At 42.6% G+C, this 26,368-nt stretch overlaps 1 protein-coding gene across 1 annotated transcript; it reads left to right on the forward strand.

Moving 5' to 3' along the window:
- Positions 1-966: 966 nt before the first annotated feature.
- Positions 967-21,950, forward strand: LOC121573665 (sestrin-3-like). Its single transcript, XM_041885814.2, has 10 exons — positions 967-1,243; positions 16,212-16,277; positions 16,555-16,755; positions 17,818-18,000; positions 18,155-18,388; positions 18,531-18,678; positions 18,770-18,888; positions 18,999-19,189; positions 19,377-19,521; positions 20,276-21,950. Exons 1-10 carry the CDS (start codon positions 1,163-1,165, stop codon positions 20,360-20,362), a joined length of 1,455 nt encoding a protein of 484 aa, XP_041741748.1. The 5' UTR covers positions 967-1,162; the 3' UTR covers positions 20,363-21,950.
- The last annotated feature ends 4,418 nt before the right edge of the window (positions 21,951-26,368 follow it).

Below are 26,368 nucleotides of genomic sequence, written 5' to 3' on the forward strand. Positions count from 1 at the left end.
TAAGTGGGAGAACTTGCACAATTGGTGGTTGACTAAATACTTTTTTTCCCCACTGTATATTTTGTTTTGCTCCACCAAGATTTACATGCTAAAATCGCCACTGCCTGGGTGAGAGACTTGAAAGGAAGAAGAGAGGAGGTGAAAGATGAGGAGACATGTCTTTACATGTCTTTGCATGTCTGTGGGGCTGGTTTGGTCAAGATTTCTGCTGAGTGGTTTTGTTACCACCACTGCTCTCTTTCAGTTTGCTGACTCAATGTTGTATTTGTATGCATTATTCTCTGCTTCCTCTGAACTAAAAATGCATTTAAAATAAAAGAGAACTTACAGCATACCTGCAGAAAGTAGGGTGTCTCACTCCAGGCCTACCAGTACTACCATGGCCCCATACACCAAAAACAAAAGCAGGATCCTTCCTTTATGCCTGTATTTATAGTTTTTAGTATAAATATGAAAATAATGGTTTTATTCGTGAAGATCTACCTAGCTGTAGGCCTGTGTTGCTTTGCTCTGCAAATTACTGAGCCTTCATCTTTCATCTTGTTTGTTTACACACAGAGACACATTTACGCACACAACTACATAAAACTTTATTCCTGACTATATAGCCCATTACTAAAACAAACCTTGTATACCAGAGTATGTTGTTTCCTGGTTCTATCTATGCTGTTCTATCCAATTGAAATTACTTATGGCAAATGCATTGTAATTTATCTATACTGGGTAACACAAAGAAAACTCATGAACGTTTATTATTTTGCTGAAGGTTGTTGTTTGCTTTATTTGGTACAGATTCAAATTACTTTTTAGTTGTCATGGGCCTAATAAAAGCATGCGGGTTGTGGAAAGTTCTTCCTTAAATAGCTAACTCAAGCGAGCAGGCGTATGTTGTTTTGCAAAAACACTACTCTGGCCGTTGTGCGTCGCCATTGGCTGGTGGGCGTGCCTACCTCCGGCAGAGCCAAGTTGGAAGTTCGCGCACGGAACTGCCTGGCTATGTGTGGTGAGCGAAACACGGCTTCGTGATTTAACAACTCTTCGGTCTCCCAAACTCCAACTCCAACTCCAACCCACCACTACCGCTGCCACACCTGCAAGAGAGTGACATAGGCCTAAAGTAATTTAAAGTACATTCTCTTGGACTGTTACAGTGGCGGCCAGCATGAGCTTCAGTTCGGACTCCTTCACCTCCCCCAACCCATTTCACATCTGTAACATCTGTCAGAAGGTGATAAGGAAAAAGGTATGGTGTTTTCAGATTGATTTATCCAAATGTTACTTTTATTAGTCGACCAATAGCATGTTTTATCAAGGTGATTAGTCAGGCCTATTTATTATTCCTTCCTATTTAGATGAAATATCATTAAGTTGTCAATTAGATCCTGCAGGAGTAAGTAGCCTATAGGCTTTAGTAGACTTTGATTTGATCTACTGATTCAGACCGCAGACATACATATTGCTTTTCACAGGTCTAATCCTTCCCTTAATGATATTTTTGCATTACATTCTGTATTTCAACATCATCTATAGAATTGCTTCAGAATCTTTTGTAATTCCTATTAGATTTAGGCCTATTTTAATAATCTCAAATCGAATAATTTACAGTCATTGATCATGGGCTTTTTGCAGTCCAAGAACAACATGAATGTTAAAAACGGATTTTATGACAATCGGGCTGTTTTTCCAAACAAACATATCAGACAACAATCTGCAACAGATTGTCCCATTTGCATTGATTTAATTCCCAGGATGGTCATCAATCAGTATGATAGCAATAGAGTTGGGGGGAATTGATGATTTCATAAGAACAGACTGAGTGGAGAGAGTTTTGGCACCCTACAAGTCTTTTATTTATTTTAGACAAAGATTCTGTAGTTGAGAAGAAGTCTGCAGTTGGTTTGTTTTACAAACTTAATTCAGGAGAATGTATGATATAATTAAATGTGTTGTGAGAAACTATTGCAGGCCTGTTTCATAGTTTCCTTGTTCCCTCATGTGAACTGAGCTGAGGCCAGATTCCTGGAGTGGGACTCTAGTAGGCCTGTGAGGAATGTGTTAGAGATATGTGCAGCAACCCTTTGACACTGATAAATTGAATGGACTTCCAGTGTCCAGGCATGGTGTCTGTTTGAGGGGATAGACCATGCTAGAATGTATGCATGTAAATGGTAGACTCATTACAAAAGTATCTGCATGTTGCACACAGATGGTACATATCCATTACATAATGAATGTACTCAAAAACATTTAGCAGAACAAATAGAGACTGCCACTGATATTAGTTTAGCATAGTCATCATATTTCCACTGCATCACTTCCCTTTTGTCTGCAGATTCACTGAGTCTTTTTTATAGGCATGTGAGTCTATAGATTTGGACAACTATACCATACCATGAAACCTATATGCTAAAATGCTTGTAATCTTTCATATAATACTATTTAAATGTTTTTCTATTGACTTCAAGTATAATATTCATATCAAGTACATTTCTATAAATGTTTTGGTATATTTCTAGTTAATCCCTACTTCTATCTAAATCCACCACTTAATTCCTACTTCTTTCTAAATCTCTACTTCTGTCTAAATCCACAGAAAAACAAAATTCAGTTGAAGAACTTCAAAAGCAGGTCTCAGTCAATGAATGCATCAATACTCTGCCCTGTCCCTGTTGCCACAGTTATCAGTGTAACAACAAAACATGAGGACATCCACAGATTACAATGCCTAGAGACAGCTTTGTCTGTATGCACACCGGAGTCAGCCCTTTCATGACAAACATCACTGACAGAAAAAAAACACTCTTTCATGTCTGCCTTCTATAGTTACCAATAGATACTGGTAAATACTCTATGCCTCAATCAGATATACAGTATCAGTCAAAAGTTTGGACACACCTACTCATTCAAGGTTTTTTCTTTATTTTTACTATTTTCTACATTGTAGAATAATAGTGAAGACATCAAAACTATGAAATAACACATATGGAATCATGTAGTAACCAAAGAAGTGTTAAACAAATCAAAATATATTTTATATTTTACATTCTTCAAAGTAGCCACCCTTTGCCTTGATGACAGCTTTGCACACTCGTGGCATTCTCTAAACCAGCTTCATGAGGAATGCTTTTCCAACAGTCTTGAAGGAGTTCCCACATATGCTGAGCACTTGTTGGCTGCTTTTCCTTCACTCTGTGGTCCAACTCATCCCAAACCATCTCAATTGGGTTGAGGTCTGTTGATTGTGGAGGCCAGGTCATCTGATGCAGCACTCCATCACTCTCCTAGGTCAAATAGCCCTTACACAGCCTGTAGGTGTGTTTTGGGTCATTGTCCTGTTGAAAAACAAATGATAGTCCCACTAAGCGCAAACCAGATGGGATGGCGTATTGCTGCAGAATGCTGTGGTAGCCATGCTGGTTAAGTGTGCCTTGAATGCTAAATAAATCACTGACAGTGTCACCATCACACCTCCTCCTCCACGCTTCACGGTGGGAACCACACATGCAGAGATCATCCGTTCACCTACTCTGCATCTCACAAAGACATGGTGGTTGGAACCAAAAATCTCAAAATTGGACTCATCAGACCAAAGGACAGATTTCCACCGGTCTAATATATATTGGTCGTGTTTCTTGGCCCAAGCAAGTCTGTTCTTCTTATTGGTGTCCTTTAGTGGTTTCTTTGCAGCAATTCGACTATGAAGGCCTGATTCACGCAGTCTCCTCTGAACAGTTGATGTTGAGATGTTTGTTACTTGAACTCTGTGAAGCATTTATTTGGGCTGCAATTTCTGTGGCTGGTAACTCTAATGAACTTACATTTTTTTTTTTTTACATTTTAGTCATTTAGCAGACGCTCTTATCCAGAGCGACTTACAGGAGCAACCACCGTGTCTCTGTGAGACGCGGCGCGGGCGAACGGACAATCTCCGCATGCGTATCTCCCACCGCAAAACACGGAGGAGGAGGTGCCATGTTGTGGGGGTGCTCCGCCGGCGACACTGTCCGTGACTTATTTAGAATTCAAGGCACACTTAACCAGCATGGCCACCACAGCACTCTACAGCGACACGCCACCCCATCTGGCCCGGGCTTAGTGGGATTATCATTTGTTTTTCAACAGGACAATGACCCAACACACCTCCAGGCTGTGCAAGGGCCATTTTACCAAGAAGGAGAGTGATGGAGTGCTGCACCACATGACCTGGCCCCCACAACCCCCCGACCCCAACTCAACTGAGATGGTTTGGGGTGAGTGGGACGGCAAAGTGAAGGAAAAGCAGCCAACAAGTGCCCAGCATCCGTGGGAACCCCTTCAAGACCGCTGGAAAAGCACTCCAGGTGAAGCTGGTTGAGAGAATGCCAAGAGTGTGCAAAGCTGCCATCAAGACAAAGGGCGGCCACCCGAAGACTCCCAAATACAAAATATACCCTGATCTGTTCAACACCCCCCTGTTCACTACATGATTCCACATGTGCCACCCCACAGCTACGATATCCTCACTATTATTCTACAATGTAGAAAATAGCAAAAATAAAGAAAAACCCTTGAATCTTCTCCTCTGCAGCAGAGGTGACTCTGGGTCTTCCTTTCCTGTGGTGGTCCTCATGAGAGCCAGTTTCATCATAGCGCTTTATGGTTTTTGCGACTGCACTTGAAGAAACTTTCAAAGTTCTTCACATTTTCCGGATTGACTGACCTTCATGTCTTAAAGTAATGATGGACTGTCTTTTCTCTTAGCTTATTTGAGCTGTTCTTGCCATAATATGGACTTGGTCTTTTACCAAATAGGGCTATATTCTGTATACCACCCCTACCTTGTCACAACACAACGGATTGGCCCAAACGCATTAAGAAGGATAGAAATTCCACAAATTAACGTTTAACAAGGCACACTTGTTAATTTAAATGCATTCCAGGTGACTACCTCATGAAGCTGGTTGAGAGAATACCAAGAGTGTGCAAAGCTGTCATCAAGGCAAAGGGTGGCTGTCACTGGTGTAGAGAGGAGTAGGCAGGAAGCTGTCACAGATTTAGAACTACTGAATTTATTTAAGCACCATAGATCAAAGCGGGATAAAACCCAAATGCTGTTGTGGTCAAAATATATCTTCATAAACAAGAAGGCACAGGGCGAACCCAAAGTGCAAAATAAAAAGTACTCAGGAAATAGTAGGAGCGATTCCTCTCAGGAAAACAAGTAACATTTACAATGACCGACAAAGACAAATGGCAGAGGGAGTATATATACAGTGATAGAGTGGGGATTGGAACCAGGTGTGTGTAATGATGACGAGACAAGTCCGGGGTTGATGAGTGAAGGGCATTTGCCAGCAGTAGGTTCAGCAGCAGCTAGAAGGCCGGCGATGCCGAACGCCTGAGCTGGACAGGAGGGGGAGCCAAAGCGAAGGCTGGTGTGACAGTAGCTACTTTGAAGAATCTCAAATATACATGTAAAATATATTTTGATTTGTTTAACACTTTTTTGGTTACTACATGATTCCATATGTGTTATTTCATAGTTTTGATGTCTTTGCTATTATTCTACAATGTAGAAAATAGTAAAAATAAATAAAAACCCTGGAATGAGTAGGTGTGTCCAAACATTTGACTGGTACTGTACATATACTGGTAAAGGCAGAGACTATAGATATTTTATTTTGTAGGTTGAATCCAAAAGGTTTTATACAGGTTGTTCTCAACAGAAAACCTATTAGTTGGAAATTACAGTTTACTGAGAGAGAAATATAACGGTCACTTGATATTTTACTTAATTTATCTTTAATTATGATGTAAGATTCTTGTTTTTGATCACTTTATTACTTATTTAACAAATACTTATCCCACAATTACAACTGTCTATTCATTTTTTTTGTGATGGAGATGATGGAGGCAGACGGGTCCAGACTCTTTTTAGATCTGCACAGGGCAGGATAGATAGCAGCACTTAAGCCACATCTCTCTGTGTCATCTCAGGTAGTTGCATCAGCCACGCTGCCCCAGCAACAGACACTCATCACACACAAAGGGCCAGACAGACAGAGGGCAGATAGGAGAGGAGAGGAGAGGGGGATGGAGAGAGAGAGGGGGCAAGAGGGAGGGATTACTATCAGGTTGCACCTGTCTGCAGCCCAGTGCAGGTCTGTCTGTCTGTCTGTCTGTCTGTGTCACAGGGTGGCAGTGGGAGACACAGGGCTTCAACCCAATTAGCTAAATTCACAGGAAATTGCCTGTCTATTGACAGAAGGCACATTCAAAGGTCTGTTATGTAACAAGACATATGCCACTGGAACAGAGAGGGGCCTCTCTGACTCGTTCTTCCCCCCCATATGTATTAAGCATACACCTCCATACACTGTTGTTAGTTGCTTGTGTGACTTAATTTTACAGTTCTTGTTTACAATGTCCTTCATAAATATTATACCCTTAATGTACATTTTTTCATATTTTTTCTCTATCGGTATATTGGACTTTAGCCATATAATTTGCTGTAATATTAGATCTGCCTTTTCTGGAGGATGAAATTGAAATTGTAGCCAACTCTGTATGACTTCATTTAAAAGGAGGATACTTTTGTAAGGTTTTAATCTGTAAAAAGGCAAAGATACCACTCTTAAGCATAGGATGGGCCTCTCTTAGAAGCTTGCTAGAAATCCAATTTGGATTTACAGTAGATACAATTTCAGTACAATGGAGGCTTTAAGAGAGAGGTTTAATGCCTTAATATTTAATATTTAAATCCTCTAAACTCATGTTCGTTATATAAAATGCTCATTTAACTTTATCTGGTTTGCCATTCCAAATAAAGTGAGAAAAAAAATGTCTGCCATTATTTGAAAAATGATTATCCTGGAGTCGGTAGAACCATGACTAAATATGTAAACTGTGATATCACTAGAGAATTGATCAGGGTAATCTTCCCATAAATGGATAGGTGTTTCCCTCTCCATGGTTTCAAGATTTTATCTATTTTGCTAAGTTTTCGATCAAAGTTAATAGTTGCAAGATCGCTCAACTTTTCCGGGATATGTACACCAAGCACATCGACTTCACCGCCCATTTAATCGGGAGACCACATGCCAATCCATAATATAGTACACTAGTTGGGTTTTAGTCCAGAGAAACTGGATACATTTTCCAGATACCAAACAATTGATTCCCATTCAAAATCTTATTTTCCCTAAACCTAATCCTAACCCCAAACCCCTAACTCTAACCCCTCACTCTAATTGTAACCCTAAACCTAACCCCTAAGTGTAAAATAGCCTTTTTCCTTGTGGGGACCGACGAAATGTCCCCAATTTTCCTTGTTTTACTATCCTTGTAAAGAAATATAGAAAATGCAACATGCAACCATTTCAAAGATTTTAGTGAGTTACAGTTCATATAAGGAAATCAGTCAATTGAAATAAAATCATTAGGCCCTAATCTATGGATTTCACATGACTGGGAATACAGATATCCATCTGTTGGTCACAGATACTTTAAAAACAAGTTAGGGTCGTGGATCAGAAAATCTGTCATTTGCCTCATGCAGCGCGACACATCTCCTTCACATAGAGTTGATCAGTCTGTTGATTGTGGCCTGTGGAATGTTGTCCCACTCCTCTTCAATGGCTGTGCCAAGTTGCTGGATATTGTCGCAAACTGGAACACGCTGTTGTACACATCGATCCAGAGCATCCCAAACATGCTCAATGGGTGACATGTCTGGTGAGTCTGCAGGCCATGGAAGAACTGGGACATTTTCAGTTTCCAGGAATTGTGTATAGATCCTTGCGGCATTATCATGTTGAAACATGAGGTGATGGCAGAAGATGAATGGCATGACAATGGGCCTCAGGATCTCATCACGGTATCTCTGTGCAATCAAATTGGCATCGATAAAATGCAATTGTGTTCGTTGTCCATAGCGTATGCCTGCCCATACCATAACCCCACCACCACAATGGGGCACTCAGTTCACAACGTTGACATCAGCAAACCACTCGCCCACATGACACCAGTTGAAATCGGGATTCATCCGCGAAGAGCACACTTCTCCAGCGTGCCAGTGGCCATCGAAGGTGAGCATTTGCCCACTGAAGTCAATTACGACGTCGAACTGCAGTCAGGTCAAAACCCTGGTGAGGATGATGAGCACGCAGATGAGCTTCCCTGAGACGGTTTCTGACAGTTTTTGCAGAAATTCTTCGGTTGTGCAAACCCACAGTTTCATCAGCTGTCTGGGGGGCTGGTCTCAGACTATCCCGCAGGTGAAGAAGCCAGATGTGGAAGTCCTGGGCTGGCGTGGTTACACATGGTCTGTGGTTGTGGGGCTGGTTGGACGTACTGCCAAATTCTCTAAAACAACGTTGGAGGCGGCTTATGGTAGAGAAATTAACATTAAATTCTCTGGCAACAGCTCTGGTGGACATTTCTGCAGTAGAGTGGCCATTTATTGTTCCCAGCACACAGTGCACCTGTGTAATGATCATGCTGTTTAATCAGCTTCTTGATATGCCACACCTGTCAGGTGGATTAATTATATTGGCAAAGGAGAAATGCTCACTAACAGGGATGTAAACAGATTTGTACACAAAATGTGAGAGAAATACATTTTTTGTGCATAGGCCTCCTGTAGCTCAGTTGGTAGAGCATGGTGCTTGCAACGCCAGGGTTGTGGGTTCGATTCCCACGGGGGGCCAGTATGAAAATGTATGCACTCACTAACTGTAAGTCGCTCTGGATAAGAGCGTCTGCTAAATGACTTAAATGTAAATATGGACAATTTCTGGGATCTTTTATTTCAGCTCATGAAACATGGGACCAACACTTTACATGTTGCATTTATATTTTTGTACAGTGTATTATTTAAAAGTATTTTTACTTAGTTACTTTACACCACTGCCTCTGGGAAGATACATCATGTTCTCCCCCCATCCCCGTTTATAGAGATCTCTTTAACCTCCCTCTCTCCTCAGAGCTCTCAGTACATTAACTTCAATAGATGTACTGGTCTGACATACACAACCTAACATAAATCTACACTTTAACATGCCAGACTCACACACACGCATGCACACACGCACGCACACACACACGACAATGTGAACCATAAAGCTGCCGTTCTTTCCTCTGCCCAGGACTTGTTCCCAATGTTCCATGGCTAATGTGTGTGCACACAGGCTGTTTGCTCATCTCAAAAGGTTACGAGAGGAGGGGGTTACTTTACCTCTGAGCAAACGGATTGATGCACAAAAGCCTGGCTGTTACATTTTGGTCACTTAGCAGACACTCTTATCCAGAGCGACTTACAGGAGCAATTAGGGTTCGATGCCTTGTTTATGGGCACACCTAGTCGGCTCAGGGATTCGAACCAGTGTACTTTCGGTTACTGGCTCAATTCTCTTACCCGCTGGGCTACCTGCCGCCCATCTCTTTCGTAACGTCTGAGATCCCCAGAGATTGGAAAGCTGCCGCTTCAAAGGGGGTGACACTCTAGATCCAAACTGTTACAGACCTATATCCATCCTGCCCTGCCTTTCGAAAGTTTTTGAAAGCCAAGTTAACAAACAGATCACCGACCATTTCGAATCCCACCGTACCTTCTCTGCTATGCAATCCGGTTTCCGAGCTGGTCATGGGTGCACCTCAGCCACGCTCAAGGTCCTAAACGATATTATAACCGTGATCGATAATAGACAGTACTGTGCAGCCGTCTTCATCGACCTGGCCAAGGCTTTCGACTCTGTCAACCACCGCATTCTTATTGGCAGACTAAATAGCCTTGGTTTCTCAAATGACTGCCTCGCCTGGTTCACCAACTACTTCTCAGATAGAGTTCAATGTGTCAAATCGGAGGGCCTGTTGTCTGGACTTATGGCAGTCTCTATGGGGGTGCCACAGGGTTCAATTATTGGGCCGACTCTTTTCTCTGTGTATATCAGTCCTTCTCAAATAGTGGGGCGCGCCCCCCTGGGGGGGCTCGGAGCGATGCCAAGGGGGGGCGCGTGTGACCCCGGGGAACATGCTTTTTTTTGCCGCAGGGAGTAGGTTTTCTTTGCACCGAACAAGAGCACACAGCACAGAGCAGGAGATATGAAGTGCAGATAACAAACCCTTAAGAGACACCATGGAAAAATATTTAACAGGGATGAAAAGAAAGGCGGAGAGAGACGGAGATAATGAGACAAACGTAAGTCTCCCGAAAGCTAAGACGAGGAAATATGACGAATCGTATGTAGCGCTTGGCTTCACTGTGACTACGGTGGGAGACGAGGAAAGACCGGTATGTTTACTGTGTCTAAAAATGTTGGCAGCGGACAGCATGAAGCCAAATAAATTAAGGCGTCACTTAAAGACATTACACCCCAATCACGCTGATAAGCCGCTTGAGTTTTTTTCAGCGAAACGTGCCGAATATTGCCAACAATCGTCCCGCTTTGTGAATGCTACTTCAGTAAACCAGCGAGCACTGTTAGCATCATATAAGGTGGCGTACCAAATTGCTCAGTGCAAAAAAAAACACTCCATAGCAGAGGAGCTGATACTGCCTACAGCATTAGACATGGTCTCTGTCATGCTGGATGACGCAAGTGCTGCAAAAAAAAAAACTATCCCTCTGTCCAATGACACTGTCGCCAGACGTATAAATGACATTGCTAACGATCTTAAAGAACAGCTGGTAGATAAACTCAAAGACAAACGTTTTGCCTTACAGTTCGATGAAGCAACTGACAGCAACAAAGACTGTTTGTTTATCGCTTATGTACGTTTTGACATGACAAACTCCCTGTGTGAGGATCTACTTTTTTGTAAATATGTCAGAGACAGAGCCACAGCTGAAGAGCTATTCAAAATGCTGGACTGCTTCCTGACTGAGAATGGTTTAAAGTGGGAGAACTGCATTGGTGTTTGCAGTGATGGTGCACAGACCACGGCAGGGATGAGAAAAGGACTTCGGGCACTCATCAAGAAGGCCTCACCTAATGCTGAGTGGACATACTGTGTTATACACAGAGAAGCACTGGCATCAAGGCACCTTTCCTCTGAATTAAGTGAGGTTATGACTGACATAGTAGGTGTAGTCAATTTTATAAAGACCAGACCACTAAAAACAAGAGTCTTCTCTGCTATCTGTGAAGAGATGGGAGCTGAACATCAAGCTGTGCTGTTTCACAGTGAAGCAAGGTGGCTGTCACGAGGAAAAGCCTTGTCCCGAGTTTTTGAGCTCAGAGAGCAGATAAGAATGTTTTCGGAGCAGGAGCACAAGTATGACCTCGCAGAAAAATTGAGTGATGAGAACTTCCTGGCAAAACTGGCCTACCTGAGTGACTTATTTGGAAAGCTAAATGAACTAAATCTACAGCTTCAAGGGAAAGATAAACACCTCCCTCAGGTCACAGACAAGATCAGCTCTTTCACTCTAAAGCTTGCAATGTGGGGCAGCTGACTTGATGAAGGAAATACTGATTCATTTGAGAACCTGCATGAATTTGTTGACACTACTGACTATGATGCCACCTCAGTGATTCCATATATTAAGGAGCATATTTCATCACTGATGGGATTCTTTAAAAAGTACTTCCCTGAAAACAGGTCCCAATATGACTGGGTGAGAGATCCTTTCAATGCACCAGCTCCAACTGGTTTCAGCTCTGCAGAGGAGGACCAGTTCATTATAATAATAATAATATGCCATTTAGCAGACGCTTTTATCCAAAGCGACTTACAGTCATGCGTGCATACATTTTTGTGTATGGGTGGTCCCGAACCCACTACCTTGGCGTTACAAGCGCTGTGCTCTACCAGCTGAGCTACAGAGGACCACATTGATATGACGTCTGACTCCACATTGAGACTGAGGTTCACATCACAGACACTGAGTGAATTCTGGCTGAGTGTAGAGAGGCAGTATCCACTCTGGCTTCTCTGCTGTTGCTGCACTGAAGACCAAGTACAGGTCCCAGCTAAACATTGAGCAGGAGCTGAGATTTGCAGTATCATGCTTCAAACCCCGCTTCGAAAAGCTGTGCACTGCAAAACGTGCTCATTGTAGCCATTAATCCTGACTTCCTCATTTAAAAAAAAAAAAAATCAGCACAAATTGTTTTATTCATTTTTGTTTTATACAGTGGGGAAAAAATGTATTTAGTCAGCCACCAATTGTGCAAGTTCTCCCACTTAAAAAGATGAGAGGCCTGTAATTTTCATCATAGGTACACGTCAACTATGACAGACAAAATGAGAAAAAATAATCCAGAAAATCACATTGTAGGATTTTTAATGAATTTATTTGCAAATTATGGTGGATAATACGTATTTGGTCAATAACAAAAGTTTCTCAATACTTTGTTATATACCCTTTGTTGGCAATGACACAGGTCAAACGTTTTCTGTAAGTCTTCACAAGGTTTTCACACACTGTTGCTGGTATTTTGGCCCATTCCTCCATGCAGATCTCCTCTAGAGCAGTGATGTTTTGGGGCTGTCGCTGGGCAACACGGACTTTCAACTCCCTCCAAAGATTTTCTATGGGGTTGAGATCTGGAGACTGGCTAGGCCACTCCAGGACCTTGAAATGCTTCTTACGAAGCCACTCCTTCGTTGCCCGGGTGGTGTGTTTGGGATCAATGTCATGCTGAAAGACCCAGCCACGTTTCATCTTCAATGCCCTTGCTGATGGAAAGAGGTTTTCACTCAAAAATCTCACGATACATGGCCCCATTCATTCTTTCCTTTACACGGATCAGTCGTCCTGGTCCCTTTGCAGAAAAACAGCCCCAAAGCATGATGTTTCCACCCCCATGCTTCACAGTAGGTATGGCGTTCTTTGGATGCAACTCAGCATTCTTTGTCCTCCAAACACGACGAGTTGAGTTTTTACCAAAAAGTTATATTTTGGTTTCATCTGACCATATGACATTCTCCCAATCCTCTTCTGGATCATCCAAATGCACTCTAGCAAACTTCAGACGGGCCTGGACATGTACTGGCTTAAGCAGGGGGACACGTCTGGCACTGCAGGATTTGGGTCCCTGGCGGCGTAGTGTGTTACTGATGGTAGGCTTTGTTACTTTGGTCCCAGCTCTCTGCAGGTCATTCACTAGGTCCCCCCCGTGTGGTTCTGGGATTTTTGCTCACCATTCTTGTGATCATTTTGACCCCACGGGGTGAGATCTTGCGTGGAGCCCCAGATCGAGGGAGATTATCAGTGGTCTTGTATGTCTTCCATTTCCTAATAATTGCTCCCACAGTTGATTTCTTCAAACCAAGCTGCTTACCTATTGCAGATTCAGTCTTCCCAGCCTGGTGCAGGTCTACAAATTTGTTTCTGGTGTCCTTTGACAGCTCTTTGGTCTTGGCCATAGTGGAGTTTGGAGTGTGACTGTTTGAGGTAGTGGACAGGTGTCTTTTATACTGATAACAAGTTCAAACAGGTGCCATTAATACAGGTAACGAGTGGAGGACACAGGAGCCTCTTAAAGAAGAAGTTACAGGTCTGTGAGAGCCAGAAATCTTGCTTGTTTGTAGGTGACCAAATATTTATTTTCCACCATAATTTGCAAATAAATTCATAAAAAATCCTACAATGTGATTTTCTGGATTTTTTCCCCTAAATTTGTCTGTCATAGTTGACGTGTACCTATGATGAAAATTACAGGCCTCTTTCATCTTTTTAAGTGGGAGAACATGCACAATTGGTGGCTGACTAAATACTTTTTTCCCCCACTGTAGGTCAAAGTGTTTCATATATTGTGCTCCTGAGTTAATGTTGCTGATCAATTTGAATTTATTATTATTTATTGATTATATTTAATTTTATTTTTCAGTATCAAATGGTCAAAAAATGTTTACAGTTTAAATAAGGATTGAAATTTTGTTTTAATTTCAGGCAAATTGATGCACTTTAAGTCTTTTCTGTTACAGACTTAAAAAACAATGTTAATAAAGTTATTCTTTGTTGTAAGTTGATCTATATTTCTTTCTTTTTTCTTTTTTTGTTTTCTTTAATGTTAATAAGGATACAATGTTATGCAGAGCTGTACTTCTAACAATTTTATAGACAAATGATACTATTTACAGTCGCGGCGGAGAGTTGGGGGGCGCGAAATGTTTACTTCTTCCTAGGGGGGGCGTAACAGAAAATAATTGAGAAACACTGGTGTATATCAATGATCATCTGGCCCTTCATTGGACACTGTGTTAACAAACCTCCAAACGAGCTTCAATGCCATACAACACTCCTTCAGTAGCCTCCAACTGCTCTTAAACACTAGTAAAACTAAATGCATGCTCTTCAATCGAACGCTGCTGGTACCCGCCCACCCGACTAGAATCACTACTCTCGATGGGTCTGACCTAGAGTATGTGGACAACTACAAATACCTAGGTGTCTGGTTTGACTGTAAACTCTCCTTCCAGACTCACATTAAGCATCTCCAATCCAAAGTTAAATCTAGAATCGGCTTCCTATTTCGCAACAAAGCCTCCTTCACTCATGCTGCCAAACATGCCCTTGTAAAACTGACTATCCTACCGATCCTTGAAGCTGGAGACTCTTATCTCCCTCACTAACTTTAAGCATCAGTTGTCAGAGCACCTTACCGATCACTGCACCTGTACACAGCCCATCTGAAATTAGCCCACCCAACTACCTCATCCCCATATTGTTATTTATTTTGCTCATTTGCACCCCAGTATCTCTATTTGCACATCATCTCTTGCACATCTATCATTCCAGTGTTAATACTAATTGTAATTATTTTGCACTATGGCCTATTTATTGCCTTACCTCCATAACTTGCTACATTTGCACACACTGTATACATATTTTCTGTTGTATTTTTTACTTTATGTTTTATTTTACCCCATATGTAACTCTGTGTTGTTGTTTTTATCGCACTGCTTTGCTTTATCTTGGCCAGGTCGCAGTTGTAAATGAGAACTTGTTCTCAACTGGCTTACCTGGTTAAATAAAGGTGAAAAAAAAAAAAAAAAAAACATATCAAACCTCACTTCTATACAGTGCATTCGGAAAGTATTCAGACCCCTTCCCTTTTTCCACATTTTGTTAAGTTACAGCCTTATTCTGGATTAAATTAAAATGTTTTCCTCATCAATCTACATGCAATACCCCATAATGAATACCTTATTTACATAAGTATTCAGATCCTTTGCTATGAGACTCGAAATTGAGCTCAGGTGCATCCTGTTTCCATTGATCATCCTTGAGATGTTTCTACAACTTGATTGGAGTCCACCTGTGGTAAATTCTATTGATTGGACATGATTTGGAAAGGCACACACCTGTCTATATAACGGTCCCACAGTTGACATTGCATGTCAGAGCAAAAACCAAGCCATCTGATGAAACCAAGATTGAGCTCTTTGGCCTCACATCTGGAGGAAACCTGGCACCATCCCTACGGTGAAGCATGGTGGTGGCAGCATCCTGCTGTGGGGATGTTTTTCAGCGGCAGGTAATGGGAGACTAGTCAGGACCGAGGGAAAGATGAACGGAGTGAAGTACAGAGAGATCCTTGATGAAAACCTGCTCCAGTGCGCTCAGGACAGCAGACTGGGGCGAAGGTTCACCTTCCAACAGGACAACGACCCTAGGCACACAGCCAAGACAATGCAGGAGTGGCTTCGGGACAAGTCTCTGAATTTCCTTGAGTGGCCCAGCCAGAGCCAGGACTTCAACCCCATTGAACATCTCTGGAAAGACCTGAAAATAGCTGTACAGCGACGCTCCCCATCCAACCTGACAGAGCGTGAGAGGATCTGCAGAGAAGAATGGGAGAAACTCCCCAAATACCGGTGTGCCAAGCTTGTAGCATCGAGGCTGTAATCGCTGCAAAAGGTGCTTCAACAAAGTACTGAGTAAAGGGTCTGAATACTTATGTAAATGTGATATCCGTTTTTTTTGGTGAATATATTTGCAAACATTTCTAAACCTGTTTTTGCTCTGTCATTATGGGGTATTGTGTGTAGATTGATGGATTTATTTTTTTAGAATAAGGCTGTAATGTGGAAATAGTCAAGGCGACTGAATACTTTCCCAATGTCCTCTTTTTTTCTCTTCATTTTAAGGTTTTTTCTTTGTTTCCCAACATGGCTAAGAGTTCATTTTAGGCTGTGCTAAAAGTGTGGTTGTACATCTAAATTCCTTGTGTAGTATGGTTCCTTAGCTAACCCAGTTTCCTTCTCTGCCGCTCTTGTCTCAGGAGAAAGGAGTCAGGGTGCCGCGACCCTTCTCCAGTGGACCAAGTGCCTTCATTCCAAAGGAAGAGGTGAGAAAATGCTTTCTTTCTCTGTCTTGAGGCTATATTTCCCCCTGTCCTGCTTACACTCTCATTTTCTTTCAGTCACTTTAGCTTAATCTCTCTCGCTCTTTCCCCTTTGTCTTTATCTTCCCCTAGCCTCGAATTTAGAGGTGTAAACCATGTTTTAGATTACTGCAGCAGCAGTATCTTTACTGTAACACGATTCAATACACATTGCCTAACTGAAACCCCTCTTCCCTGTCCTGCCTGACCCCTTCCCCCTATCCCTCCTCCCTGGTTCCAGATTGTGGAGGAGTCCCAAGTGGACCCCCTCACAGAGCAGCTCCTAGCCGAGGCCTACACTCCGTCGGGCCGCGTGGACCACCTGACCCAGGTGATGGGACTGCACCCCCACTACCTGGAGTCCTTCCTGCACAGCCAGTTCTACCTGCTGAGGATGGACGGCCCCTTGCCTCTCCACTGCCGACACTACATTGCCATCATGGTAAACACTGGAGTAGGATGAACAAGAGGTTATCATTGGGTGTGTCTGAAATTGCATCATATTTCCCTATATAGTGAACTACTTTTGACCAGAGCCCTGGGAACTCGTCAAAAGTAGTGTACTATATATAGCATGCCATTTCAGACGCAGCCATTGTTCCCTGTAATGGTGGAGGTTAGGATATGTTTATGGTAAGCTGATCCTACGGGCAGCTTCTACCTGCAGCTGCATGGTACAGGATAGGTCAAGCTAAGCCGAGGGGGATGTCTCCTGCATAGATACGTCCTCCCTTAGATTATCCCTCTCCCTGCTCAGGAGACCTACCTAACACAAATCTCCTACCTATTCATATCTACTATTGACCCATTTCCCTAATAACCAATGGCTGTCCCGAAGTGACGGATTATGTTTTTCTGTATGGCGTTTAAACTTTCGTCTCAGGGCTGAGATTCCCCTGGGGGGGTGCAGGACTGAGGAGGCTTCTGTAGCTAGTAGAGAGAGAGTGAGAGAGAGTGGAGACATTTAGCAGGGCAGTGTTTGCCCTGTGCTTAGGCACACTGGCCACTCAACAGCTCCGTCTGTGGAGCTTTGTTATGTAGCCAACTCAGAGGGTCCTCCCAACCACCCTGACCCCAGCCCCAGCCCACCTCACCCTGTTCCTGATGTGGCCCACAACTAGGTCAAAGTCAGCCCCCTCACTCTTAATGACACAGCATGTTATGTCAGGAGGAAAGGCTGAATGCAATGCAGTGTTAAAGAACCATGTGGAAACTATGTAATGCTTAGAATTAACAGTATACAACATGCATATAAAAAGTTAATTTAGTATAGATCATGCATGTACAGGCACGGTATGCTTTAATATTAGTCTGCTATGCCTGCTACATGCTGAGTGGCAACTAAAACAGGACTGTAAAATACCGTACTACCCAGAATATAGTGTACAGAACAGAAAAGTATAGTGTTTAGACAGTAGAAAACATACAAAGTACATGCAGTAAAGGAAGAGTTTTCCCAGTAGGCTATAAAAAATGAAAGCCTCCCCTCTCTCTCTCTCTCCAGGCTGCAGCGCGTCACCAGTGTTCCTTCCTGGTCTCTCTGCATGTGCGTGAGTTCTACAGGATGGGGGTGTGTCTGGACTGGCTGAAGGGCCTGCAGTACGTCCCTCAGAGACTGAGGAACCTCAACGAGATCAACAAGCTCCTAGCACACAGACCTTGGCTCATCACCAAGGTGCACATTCAGGTTAGAACACAAACATGCATAAAACACTCATATTCAAGTACATTATTCACATATGCACATATGATATCTATATCTATTCATAAACACAACTTTTATCCACATACGCACACAAAGTAACTCACAGTAAACCTCTTTCTCTCCCCCTCTACTTCAGAACTTGGTTAAGACAGGGGAGCACAGTTGGTCTTTGGCAGAGCTGGTCCATGCTGTGGTCCTATTGGCCCATTTCCATGCCCTGGCCAGCTTTGTGTTTGGCAGTGGCATCAACCCCCAGGTGGACACACCAAACGCCAATGGCTTCCAGTCAGTCTACATCAGCAACTACTGTACATGTGACCTGGCCAGCGACCATCACCTGGACCGAGATCTCAGCAGCACTAGCCCAGAGGTGAGATGACATGCATGACTTACTGTTGATCTATGCTTTACTTAGTTGATTTAGCTACGTGTGTTTTTGGAGGGATTGTATCTAAGTATGTGTAACTCTATTGTCATAATAATAGAGTTCTGGTTTGTTGTGTGTGTTTCAGACCACAGACTCGGTCAGTGAGTTGGAGGCGCTGATGGACAGAATGAAGAGGCTGCAGGAGGAGAGAGAGGAGGATGAGGCCTCGCAGGAGGAGATGGCCACACGCTTCGAGAAGGAGAAGAAAGAGAGCCTTCTGGTGGGCTCTGGAGGTACTGCAACCACACCTGTTCCTGTTGTCTCTCTCTCTCTGAGTGATGAAGTGATGACTGATTATGATCCATCTCTATTGTGACTCTGCAGATTTGGAGGATGAGGTGATGCCCACATCCAAAGTGTCTCGGTTTGTGGAGGATGCCACCTTTGGGTACCAGGACTTTGCTCGACACGGGGAGGACAATCCACCAACATTTAGAGCACAGGTCGGTGATAACTTCATCTTAATTCCACTGTCATGCCATAAGTGCAAGACCTATAGATTCAACAGTCACTTCTGAACAACTTCGCTCTTTCTCTCTGTCTCTGTCTGTAGGACTACTCGTGGGAGGACCATGGTTTCTCTCTGGTCAACAGGCTTTATTCAGACATCGGGCTGCTGCTGGACGACAAGTTCCGGACAGCGTGTGACCTGACCTACTACAACATGGCCAGTCATGAGGACGTGGACACCACCATGCTCCGACGTGCACTCTTCAACTACGTGCACTGCATGTATGGCATCAGGTAAGGCATCAGCGCCCTCTATCCTCAGTGCATGAGAAATGTATGTGTAAGTGTGGACACTTAGCATCAATCAAGATAGTGTGATAATATTTAAATGAGTGAGTAAGTGATTATTGAAGTCCTGGAGTAGTCCGTAGCAGACCGTAAAGTGATGCTCCAGGCTTGATGGTTGATGTCCTGTCTGCAGATATGATGACTATGACTATGGGGAGGTGAATCAGCTATTGGAACGCAGTCTGAAGGTCTATATAAAGACCGTAACGTGTTATCCAGAGAGGACCACTCGTCGCATGTACGACAGCTACTGGAGGCAGTTCCGCCACTCCGAGAAGGTTAGAAAACTGCAGATGCTCGTGTTTGTGAGGGGGTATAATCTTATGGTGTTTGTGTACGTGTGAATCCTTTGAAAAACAACCCTTTGCTTTGCCAAAGCATACACTGTCAACAGCCACAAAAAGGATCTTGTGAACCCTGATATGTCTTTGTAACTAGGCCAGAGTTCAGTGGCAGGGCTGGTCATGCTGTTAGATTGTTTGTGCAGGAGGCTTTGGCTCATGAGTACACTAGGACTATTGAGCAGAGCTGGAGGAAATGAAGCTCTTGGCAGCAGGAACATGCTGTTATTGTGTTTGAGTTGCAGAGAGCCCCCCTGTTGGAATCTGACTGGGCTGAAAGAGATGAAAGACGAGCGAGTTACACCGTGTATTATTCAAACCAGCAGCATAGAAATGGGTCATTGTCTTGTACTTAAAGCTCAGGTCAAGACAACCTGGAACAAACATCTCATCCCAGACGTAATGAGGACAGTAGCGTTCACCTCAGTTAGTAATTATGATGTCTGTACAAACCGCTTTTCCTTCAGACCCCATTAAAAAGTATTATCTCAACAGAATCTCACTTGGTTTACATATCAGACTCAGTGATGTCTTTTATAGCCTTGTGCTACATTCTGCAAATACATATCCATTTTACAGCTCAATGGCTGTCTCCATACTACAGTCCATACCATTCCAGTTATATAAAGTAACTGCACTGTGTTATAGTATGTATGGTATGCTAATCCTCTGGCCACCCTGCCCCCTCCAGGTCCATGTAAACCTACTCCTAATGGAGGCCAGGATGCAGGCAGAACTTCTATACGCCCTGCGCGCAATCACACGCTACATGACCTGACCCTGACCAACCACAGCGGGCCATCTGTCTCCAACTGACCAATAGAAACCCCAGCCCTCATCACCCCACCTCCCCCCAACACCACTACTGGCCTCTGGGAACCAGGAAACTGTCTCTCTACCAGGCACATGTCTCTAACACTGGCCTCTTGCTGGTTGGGACTTTGAGGTATTTTTAGCTTAGTGCCCTTTTACAGAGGAAGTATGTGAAGATGAAGGAAATCCTGCTGTGAGTGTATAAAAATTGTGAAAACAGGGGTGCACGTTTGACTTCTCATCCTTCTTTGCCATAATCATAATGCCAGTTTGGCTTGAATGACATTCAGTGAAGGGGTTGGAGTTCATGACTAACTTTTTTAGAAATATTTATCCAAGCAACCTCACAAAGTACTGTACTGTGCTCTAAGGAAGATACTGAATAGCCAGAAACAGTGTTGCACAACGTAGAATATACCTCTGAATGTAATGCCTTGATTTGGTAAAGACCCACCAATATCAGGCGCTAGATTAAAATATTATCTGATTGAGAGAGCAAGTCCTTTTGTGGCACTATTTTAAAAAGTGCAATATTTCTCATTTTTTGGGGCAATTTTAAAAGTAGACTCAGCGAAATGACGTTGCCATGAGCAGCACCGCAGATATTGAGATGAGCGAGATGCAAGACTTCACTCTCACACAGTCACACAGTATCTTCGCATGTGTATGGGTTCGCTTCACACTGTTACAGCGTTGGAGCCAGGAGACAAAAACAGAGAAGTTGAGCCTCGCGCTTCAAAACTCTTAGTTGTTGCAGAAATTGACCCACTATGCTGTTTTACTTTATGCATCTACGTCATATCGCTGAGTTTACCTTTGAAAGGCTGTGACAGAATACTTTATTTATACCTTTGTCAATAAATCTGGCTAATTAAAATATTTATTGAGAACTATTTATCTGCAATGTTTGTCCTAATACAGAATATATATCACAGCAGGTAGCGCACAAGATTTTGGGGCAACGTGATCAGCAATTTTAGGACTTCTCTCATCCTGCTTGTGACACGTTTCTGTGCCAAATGTTTCTCATTGGGTCTGTAAGACAATAATTAATATTGCATACTTGTCTATATTTCTACCAAAGATGCAGTGTACAGTACAGATGTTAGATCCATGAGACATTTTCAAAACATTTTTATATTCCATTAGGAAGTACATTTTAGAACTGTGATAAGCTATGTAGTGCTGGGAATGTGCTATTTTAAAAAAGAATTACTGAAGGATCACCCCATGAGCGAATTCCTAACACTAAAATCTGCGCTGTTAACTTTGAGTCTCACTAGCATTTATTTTATGCTTATTTCTTCACCAGTGTAGGGTTGAAAAAATCATGGTGTTTTTGTGACTGATTGTTGCTCTTTGCACATCTATATCTACAAATGTAGGACCTACTGATGGCAGTGTCAATCATTTTTGCAGATATTTACTGTAGAAAACTTTACTTTGGTAATTCCCAGCAAGAAATGTCAGTATTTCCTTAAATCCTCTCCCTTCTCTCGAATCTTTCTTGCATTGTATTTCTCAGATGTGAAATGTGTCATATATTGTAGCACCCCCCCATTTGTGTATAGGGTTAGATAGTTTAGTTACATTGTTTTAAGAGTTTGATCAATGCCTCTGAACTCATGACATTCACCAAAGTACTGTTTACTTTTTGCCAACCTACCTTAAAGGGATTTCTTTTTTTCATTAGTCCACATAATCATGATGATGTTGTATTAACAGTGGACTAAAGGAAAGAAATACCTAAATATTGTTTGAGTGGATTTTCCCTTTAAGTGTAGTGTTTTTTTTCCATTTATTTTCATCTTGCATTAACACCAATTAGTGTAATAAAAAGCATGAGCTGGCGCACACCCAGATAATATTATTTAGTGTAGAGGTGCTGACTAACGGTGAATAAACTGGAAGCTATAAATAGAGTCGCACACTCTATGTATAAACTCCCAGTCATTTCTTGGGTAAGAAACCACCAACGTTTCCGCATCAGGCACAGTGATGCCAAAACGTTGGTGGTTTCTTACTCAATAAATTACTGGGAGTTTATACATAGAGTGTGCGACTCTATTTGTTTTTATAACAAGACCAATTAGACCATGTATCATCCCAATTATAACTGATGATGATGGAGGCTGAGTTGTCTAAACTTTACAAAATGATAATCTACTGGTCTGAGAGTTAAAGCTGCACTTCTCTCTTTCCCAGATTGTGCTTCAGGATTGTTTTACTAGTTTTGGGAGGTTGTGCCTTTATCATAGCCACATTCAGCCATTTTGTCCCCCCCCCACCCCAAAAAAAAAAAAATTTAAAAGGACAACAGTACAACTGAAACTGTACTTCACACAGTGCCTGTAAGGACATTTTCAAAACAATAAAGTTAAGAAATACATCTACCTATGTGTTCTGTTTATTTGATTTATCAACATGCATACTGGTAACTTAATGTATGATGATACTCGTACAGTGGGGGAAAAAAGTATTTAGTCAGCCACCAATTGTGCAAGTTCTCCCACTTAAAAAGATGAGAGAGGCCTGTAATTTTCATCATAGGTACACGTCAACTATGACAGACAAATTGAGAAAAAAAAATCCAGAAAATCACATTGTAGGATTTTTAATGAATTTATTTGCAAATTATGGTGGAAAATAAGTATTTGGTCACCTACAAACAAGCAAGATTTCTGGCTCTCACAGACCTGTAACTTCTTGTTTAAGAGGCTCCTCTGTCCCCCACTCGTTACCTGTATTAATGGCACCTGTTTGAACTTGTTATCAGTATAAAAGACACCTGTCCACAACCTCAAACAGTCACACTCCAAACTTCACTATGGCCAAGACCAAAGAACTGTCAAAGGACACCAGAAACAAAATTGTAGACCTGCACCAGGCTGGGAAGACTGAATCTGCAATAGGTAAGCAGCTTGGTTTGAAGAAATCAACTGTGGGAGCAATTATTAGGAAATGGAAGACATACAAGACCACTGATAATCTCCCTCGATCTGGGGCTCCACGCAAGATCTCACCCTGTGGGGTCAAAATGATCACAAGAACGGTGAGCAAAAATCCCAGAACCACACGGGGGGACCTAGTGAATGTCCTGCAGAGAGCTGGGACCAAAGTAACAAAGCCTACCATCAGTAACACACTATGCCGCCAGGGACTCAAATCCTGCAGTGCCAGACGTGTCCCCCTGCTTAAGCCAGTACATGTCCAGGCCCTTCTGAAGTTTGCTAGAGTGCATTTGGATTATCCAGAAGAGGATTGGGAGAATGTCATATGGTCAGATGAAACCAAAATAGAACTTTTTGGTAAAAACTCAACTTGTCGTGTTTGGAGGACAAAGAATGCTGAGTTGCATCCAAAGAACACCATACCTACTGTGGAGCATGGGGGTGGAAACATCATGCTTTGGGGCTGTTTTTCTGCAAAGGGACCAGGACGACTGATCCGTGTAAAGGAAAGAATGAATGGGGCCATGTATCGTGAGATTTTGAGTGAAAACCTCCTTCCATCAGCAAGGGCATTGAAGATGAAACGTGGCTGGGTCTTTCAGCATGACAATGATCCCAAACACACCGCCCGGGAAACGAAGGAGTGGCTTCGTAAGAAGCATTTCAAGGTCCTGGAGTGGCCTAGCCAGTCTCCAGATCTCAACCCCATAGAAAATCTTTGGAGGGAGTTGAAAGTCTGTGTTGCCCAGCGACAGCCCCAAAACATCACTGCTCTAGAGGAGATCTGCATGGAGGAATGGACCAAAATACCAGCAACAGTGTGTGAAAACCTTGTGAAGACTTACAGAAAACGTTTGACCTGTGTCATTGCCAACAAAGGGTATATAACAAAGTATTGAGAAACTTTTGTTATTGACCAAATACTTATTTTCCACCATCATTTGCAAATAAATTCATTAAAAATCCTACAATGTGATTTTCTGGATTTTTTTTCCTCATTTTGTCTGTCATAGTTGACGTGTACCTATGATGAAAATTACAGGCCTCTCTCATCTTTTTAAGTGGGAGAACTTGCACAATTGGTGGCTGACTAAATACTTTTTTTCCCCACTGTATGTGTGTATCTGTAACATCAGTCAACATTTTAATATCATAAATCATTCTAGAGATAGAAAAACAGTGGAATGAAAATTAGGCTATTTTGAAAAATGTCTCCCACAAATAGGCATACTGTAAAACCGCGTTTCAAAATTGCTGTTTGACCTCAGAGGTTCGATTGGTTAGCTAGACATGATAATGCCACAGAACAATGAGCCAGATATTTCATTGGATGTATAAGTGTGAAGCATCCGCTTGGAGTTTCCACTCACTACCAAATATGGTAATGAGAGGAAGCCCAGTGACCGGCAATGGGAGAAGCAAGATGGATTTTATTTTATTAAGTTTGCCAATTAACATCTGAATGATTCAGAGGAGAACTGGGTGAAAGTGTTGTGGTCAGATGAGACCAAAATCAAACTCTTTGGCATCAACTCAACTCGCCGTGTTTGGAGGAGGAGGAATGCTGCCTATGACCCCAAGAACACCATCCCCACCGTCAAACATGGAGGTGGAAACATTATGCTTTGGGGGTGTTTTTCTGCTAAGGGGACAGGACAACTTCACCGCATCAAAGGGACGATGGACGGGGCCATGTACCGTCAAATCTTGGGTGAGAACCTCCTTCCCTCAGCCAGGGCATTGAAAATGGGTCGTGGATGGGTATTGCAGCATGACAATGACCCAAAACACACGGCCAAGGCAACAAAGGAATGGCTCAAGAAGAAGCACATTAAGGTCCTGGAGTGGCCTAGCCTTAATCTATAATACCTTAATCCCATAGAAAATCTGTGGAGGGAGCTGAAGGTTCGAGTTGCCAAACGTCAGCCTCGAAACCTTAATGACTTGGAGAAGATCTGCAAAGAGGAGGGACAAAATCCCTCCTGAGATGTGTGCAAACCTGGTGGCCAACTACAAGAAACGTCTGACCTCTGTGATTGCCAACAAGGGTTTTGCCACCAAGTACTAAGTAATGTTTTGCAGAGGGGTCAAATACTTATTTCCCTCATTAAAATGCAAATCAATTTATAACATTTTTGACATGCGTTTTTCTGGATTCTTTTGTTGTTATTCTGTCTCTCACTGTTCAAATAAACCTACCATTACAATTATAGACTGATCATGTCTTTCTCAGTGGGCAAACGTACAAAATCAGCAGGGGATCAAATACTTTTTTCCCTCACTGTACATGCTAGAACACGCCAATAGGATCTTGTTAGCGCGTTCTTGGCTCTGCCCCCCTCCTCTTAGGATCCCTAACCCTGCAACAGCATACGACACCTTCTGCACTACTCTGATCCTGGCAACCTCAACCTGCCTTTCTCTCACCAGACACCTCTGACCTCCAGCATCATGGGTACCCCTACAGTTTACACACACACACATTTTCCCACCGATACACCTTCCTTCGTATCATGTCCTTCTGCACACTTATCAGTTGATCCTCCTCAACATTTAACGCCACTCCAGTTATCACTCCTTTCAACGGTGCCCTGCTTCCGGAGAGGAAAGCAAGTCACAGTTATTGTCCCCAGCCGCATGGCGCATGCTCACTCTGGACAGCAGAAACACAAAAAATCTACACGATTCCACTTCGAGTCATCATGCAAAACTACAAATCCCTGCAAGTCATCTCTAGCTGACACTTTTGCTAACAGTTAGTGTCAATTTAAAACTTGCACAAGACAGTTCACAGAATTGTCAATTTAAAGAAATGTTGGCAATTTATTAATTACTACATTTAGCTAACATTAGATAGTTAATCCAGAGATTCTTACCTTTGCCTCGATTCGGTAGTCTTGCCCAGATCATCATTGTCAGAAGGCGACAGTGAAATGCGGTAAGCAAAGTCACACGCAGGACACAGAGCTTACTGGAAACCGTATTTTAATCGAAAGTAACCAGTGAAAAAACGATCTCCA

This window comes from Coregonus clupeaformis, chromosome 9, assembly GCF_020615455.1.
Source record: "Coregonus clupeaformis isolate EN_2021a chromosome 9, ASM2061545v1, whole genome shotgun sequence".
Classification (NCBI taxonomy): Eukaryota; Metazoa; Chordata; class Actinopteri; order Salmoniformes; family Salmonidae; genus Coregonus; species Coregonus clupeaformis.